General features: G+C 35.5%; 1 protein-coding gene across 1 annotated transcript; it reads left to right on the top strand.

The window, feature by feature from the left end:
* Positions 1 to 2,110: 2,110 nt before the first annotated feature.
* On the top strand, positions 2,111 to 3,382 carry LOC108373021 (piggyBac transposable element-derived protein 1-like). The gene has a single exon (XM_017628858.1). The coding sequence runs from the start codon at positions 2,111 to 2,113 to the stop codon at positions 3,380 to 3,382; it is 1,272 nt and encodes a 423-aa protein (XP_017484347.1).
* Positions 3,383 to 5,944: the final 2,562 nt, after the last annotated feature.

Below are 5,944 nucleotides of genomic sequence, written 5' to 3'. Positions count from 1 at the left end.
GGATAATATCTACTAAAGTGTTACGATTTTTGTTTTAATAAAAACTTGTGCTCCAGAGTTGAAAAATTCATTGATATCTACTTTTTATTTAAAGAACCGCAAGATGGCGATTTTAAGCAAATTCTCTACTATATATTTGTGGAAGTATGTACCAGGTTGTAGCCTAAACGGATGGACAGAATCGAATAAAATTTTGCCAAAGTATTGCCATGACTCCTGTACCTATAATATGGCAAAAAACTCGCCAAGGGGGCGGGGGATGGGTGGCACCTCCCATAGTGAAAATTTTTAATCAGCTCTAACTTCGGAATTATAGTCACATGAACTCGAAATTTGAAATGCACAGATACCTCCTAAGCACCTGCTTATAGAAAGATATATTTATGTATATAACTGCGTTTGTAGAAGGGGGCGTGGCACATCTCATAGGTGTGGAATCTTTATCAGCTATAATAGCAGGCAGTATTAGTGATCTCATTGAATTGCGTTTTGAAGATTTGTTATAATTGATCAAAGTGAAATTCAAATAAATTGTAGATGATAAGAAATTCGCCGGGTCATCTTCTAGTCTTTAATATATACTAAGTTAATATACGGATTAATATTTACCAAAGTGTTACGAACGTTTTTTTTTTTTAATACAATAGGAAAAATGTAACTATAATTTTAAGGAGTCACACACAATGGCTAGAGTCGTCGCACGTATGTATGTATTCTTTTATATACATATATATGAGCCGTTGTTACTGTTATATATTTTTCATTCACTCGCTTATTCCTTACTGAAAATTTTAAATAAAAATTTAACAAGTTTGAACCGCTGATACACTGCAGGTAGCAGTTTAAAATGGGTAACTGGGTAAACTTAACCCTAGAACACACACCCAGAAAATACCACGTAAACACACACCCGGGATACGTTTGTACCCGGGACCTTATTTTGCGGTTTTTTTAATGCTTATTCAACCGATTTCTATGATTTTTTTTTTTGAAATGTATATTTTAATATATAACAAGTATTTTGTCTTTTGTTTCATTCGAATATTCCTACTGGTTCCAGCGATATGGGCAAATAAAGTCAGGACATGCAACAGTGGATTTTTGTTTTTGTTGTTGTCCTGATAAATGCAAAACAAAATAATATAATTTATAATAATATACTTGTAGAGTAACAACGAATACACATTTTGGTTTTTATTTCATTGAAATATTCTACCTGGTTCAAAAGATATGTGCAAAAAGGTCGCGCAAGGTATGGGTACGTAGGTAGCAAATACACTGGTATAACTGGTTTTTGTATTTTATATGCAGCTGCAAGGGTTGTTTTCACACGAGGTGTTGTTATAAATGCTGCCTGTTGATATTTTCATAATTGTTTTGGTGCTCAAAAGTGTAAGAAGTGAAAATATAAGTGAAAATAAATATAACTGAAACTATAAATAACTGGATACAAAATGACTTCAAGAAGAAACGAATATTTATCAAGTGCAGCATATAGAAGGTAAAAAATGTAAAATAAGCAACAATGTAAACATATACTAATTTTTTTTTATTATGCAGGCTAACTGAGGAACAGCGAGAATCATATATACAATCTTTATTTGATGAAATTTGTGACGATGACGCTCCCTATGACTTTGACTCAGAAGATGAAGAAGAAATTCAAATCAATGACATTGAAATTGCTGATGACGATGCTGAAGTTTCGCAAAGTGCCGCAGAAGTATTACCTGATTATGCGGACTATGAGGAGATGAGACGATGAAGAAGAAGAAGTAGAAGAAAATAATGAATTACCTGCTAGTGCCGAAAAATTTGTTGCACGTGATGGTACTGAGTGGATGAAAGAACCAAATGTAAGTCGTCAGGTACTCAGACAAAATATTATAAGAGAACGTTCTGGACCAGCTAGATGCACTGAAATGTTGTCAATAGAGCAAACATTCAAATGTGTCATGAACGTTGAAATGGCTGATATAATTATGCGCCACACAAATAAGTTAGCAAAAGAAACTTATAATGCTTACAACAATCGCATCCAAACACAACTCCTAAGTCATGGACGCCTGTGTCAATAACAGAGCTGTATGCATTTTTTGGCATACTTATTATGACTGGTGCGAACCATAGCAATGGAGAACATGTTCGAGATTTATGGAGCGTCAAAAACTATCCTTTATATCGCGCCACAATGGGAGTCAACCGTTTCTGTTCGATATTGCGGTTCCTAAGATTTGACGATAAAAACACTCGTGCAACACGCTTACTAACTGATAAAGCAGCACCGATCAGTGAGTTGTGGACGATGATGAACAATAATCTTGCTGCACATTACAAGCCCAGCTCATGCTTGACGATTGATGAACAATTATTTCCTTACCGTGGACGCACACGGTTTACGCAGTACATACCGTCAAAACCTGCTAAATATGGTATCAAGGTTTGGTGGATTTGCGATGCCACAAATGCATATCCACTGCATGGACAAATATATACTGGCCAAGCAGAAACTGGTAGGGAAACGAACCAAGGCGAACGAGTGGTGAAGGATTTGTCTGCCAAATACCAAGGAAGTGGCCGAAACATTACAATGGACAATTTGTTTACGACCTTGCCAGTTGCAGAACTGCTTCTCACCTGGAAACTCACGATCGTTGGAACTTTGCGCAAAAACAAATCATATATTCCTCAAGAAATGAAGCAGAACAAAAACAGGACAATTGGTTCAACGACATTTGGCTTCAAAAATAATGTGACAATGTGCTCTTATGTTCCCAAAAAAAATAAAGCAGTAATTTTGCTTTCGACCATGCATAATGATGCTGAAATAGCTGACAGTGGGAAACCTGAAATAATTGAATATTATAATCGTACCAAAGGTGGTGTTGATCGAATGGACCAAATGTTTGCGGAATATCCAACACAAAGACAAACAAAACGATGGCCACTAGCGATGTTCTTCAACATGTTGGACATTACAGCTCTTGCAGCCTACATTGTCTACGATTTGAATAACCCTATGTTGCCTTGGAGAACAAACAACAAGCGTAAGCAGATCCTGCGCAGCTTGGCTGAAGCATTGTGTATGCCCATTATTGAAGCCAGAGCCATAAATCGTCAAGTGACGCGAAATTTTTCGACTAAAATTGCCAATGAAGCATATTTCAACCGACCGGTGGAATCAATGGTGTCAACAGCAGCATCAACATCTGCCGCAGCGCGCACGCCAAAACCTGTGTCCGGATCTTGCTATTTATGTTACGCACAAGAGGAAAAACGCCGTAGAAAAACCAGAAAGCTGTGCGACAAATGTAAGAAGCCAATGTGTCTTGAACATTCGGTCACATCAACAAATTGCTCTATTTGCCATGATTTTCCTTAGATATAAGATGCATTTTTATAATTTTTATAATAAAAGTCAATAATATAATGTGTGAAATGAATATTTTTAATTTTTCAAATAAAAAAATAATATAAAAAATGCTTTTTTTTTATTATTATGAGGATTTTTACTATTGGGGTACAAACGTATCCCGGGTGTGTGTTTACGTATATAATGTGTTTGGAAGGCTGTAGCTCCTGAACCAATGGTCCGATATAGAGGTATAGCGGTTCAAAAGTTACAACACTTCAAAGTTGAAAGTGGATACATTTGTACCCGGGTGTGTGTGTTCTAGGGTTAATAAAGAAAACATATTCTCTGGTTAAATTAATAAGCCTGGTGTTATAAAAGTTTTATAAAGCTCTACTAGTAATTAGGAAAAATGCGGAAAAAAATATAAAATTTATTGATTGGTTGATAATAATAGAGAGGGAGTTATGGCTATGACAATAGAAAAAGATACCTCGTGTTGAAAGCAAAACAGGGTATAAAACCAAAAAAACTATAAATACATTGTTAATCATAAAAAAATTTATGATCTGAAAAAAAATTTTGAAATTTTGCGAAATTTTTTTATTGGTTTTTTTAAATTTAAAGCTTTATTTACTTACAGCAACGAACAAAAGTATTGGCGCAGTGAATTTTTCGCAATATAGGCAAAGTATTTTTTAGAAAAATTATTGAATTTTCCTGAGTTTTTCACAAAGTTTACACATTTGATTTTTATGTGTTTTGGTGTAGTATGAACTATGTTTTTATAGAAAATTATCGGAAATAAATTAAAAGCTTTGCATATATGCGAAAATTCACTGTGCCAAAACTTTTGTTCGACACTGTATATATAAAAAAATACATACAGTAACTTCTCCTGTTACAATAGTAAAAAATATGTAATCTGCTTTGTAGTGCAATCTTGTGGTTCTTTAAATAAAAAAATAGATATCAGAAATTAATTTTTCGTATCAATAAACTCCCAAGCACAGATTTGTATTAAAAAAAACATCCGTAACACTTTATTAAATATTAATCTGCATATTTTGTCAATTCGTCGGAATGTTTTTTTATGTATGTTACCGCATAACTTTGGACTACGTTACCCGTTTTCTATAATTCTTTTTTAAAGGAAAGTAGGTTCCTCAGTCTGCTACTAATTCAGTGGAGATCCGATAATAAGGCCATGAAGAAAATAACGGTACGGCAACGTCCGCGCATGTACCTAGAGTACGTGTTCCGCTTTGACAGGTGGAATAATAGCCTACAATCTGCTCTCTATCATTTTCGTCATCTGCAATGTCAGCATTTTGACCCACGTATGATATAAAAAGTTGATGCCTAGTCGCATTACGAAACCTAGAATTGATACGCACTCGCAAGAATCCAGCGACATTTATATTTCGATCAAGTTGGAATTCATCATCATTGTCTCTCACTAGCTTGTCTTGAACGTAAGACGGAGAAAGCTTTATCTGGTAGGTTCCTACAGTCAGATCTGTAAGGTAGATTAAGTCGAGAATAGGAAAATCTAAAACGTCTTCATTATTAAGTCGAGCCCACTGTGCATTTCTCCGCGTTAGATTATCGACTTCTACTCTTGCTTGCACAACATTAGGCATCCTTGACCTTCGAACCATTTCTCTTGCATATTGAACATCGGCATCTTGCATGGTTATAACGGGGTGATACCTGTTTATGATAGCTGCAGCTATGCGATAGAAAAAATTTAAGTTCTTTGCATGTTGCATGTTTATTATTTGAGCAAAAAACTTGAAAATAGACCTCAGATGTCCATTTCGTGCTTCTACTACCCAACGAATTTTAGTTACCATTCGGGTGGCGTTTGCATCTGGGGTAGAGAGCTGCCTTTGCCCAGGTTGAATCATTGCAGGCATCCTATGGTCAATACCAAGGTGCTGTAATATGGGTACAGCATCGCGATAACCCCTATCTACCAATACAATATCACCGTCATGGAACCAGTTTGTCAAACCGTCAGCATCTATTTCAAATTCTTCTCGAAGAATTTCAGCATCATTATTACGAGCGTCAGAAAAATAAGGTCCAAAAATTGTGACAATATAGCCATCTGGGGCTACTATGAGGGTTGGTTTCAATAGATGTCTATTTTTGTGAACAGAGTAGGACTGTCGCAATACGCGCAAGTTAGAACTTTTGTGTATGTAGGAATATGTACTGTCAATTATAGCTATTGCTTTCTTTTCTGCAGGATCAGGATTGTAGAGCTCATTTGCAAAGTCTGTTACATGCTGTTCTATAAACTGCTGTCTAGTTATGGCATCAAGCCCGATATTTTCTGGAACAAATCTTTGTAGTAATGATGTTTTGACATAATCAATGATTGAACTGACATTTTGTCTGCTAGACTGATCAAAAATAATTTTCAAAAAGTCATCACTCAGTCCCTGCCTCATCTTACACAAAAAAATCAACAAATCTGTCCTGTGAACATGTCTCAATTTTCCGTTCTGTACTACCGGATCACAAAAAGTTAAAAGTTTTTCAAACTGTTGTTTATTGATTGGTGATAAGCATTCAAAATCGTCA

This window comes from Rhagoletis zephyria, unplaced genomic scaffold, assembly GCF_001687245.7.
Source record: "Rhagoletis zephyria isolate East Lansing unplaced genomic scaffold, Rhagoletis_zephyria_1.1 Rzeph_scaffold_06281, whole genome shotgun sequence".
Classification (NCBI taxonomy): domain Eukaryota; kingdom Metazoa; phylum Arthropoda; class Insecta; order Diptera; family Tephritidae; genus Rhagoletis; species Rhagoletis zephyria.
The sequence above is the reverse complement of the archived record's forward strand: the minus strand, read 5'-3'. Positions and strand labels throughout refer to the sequence as shown.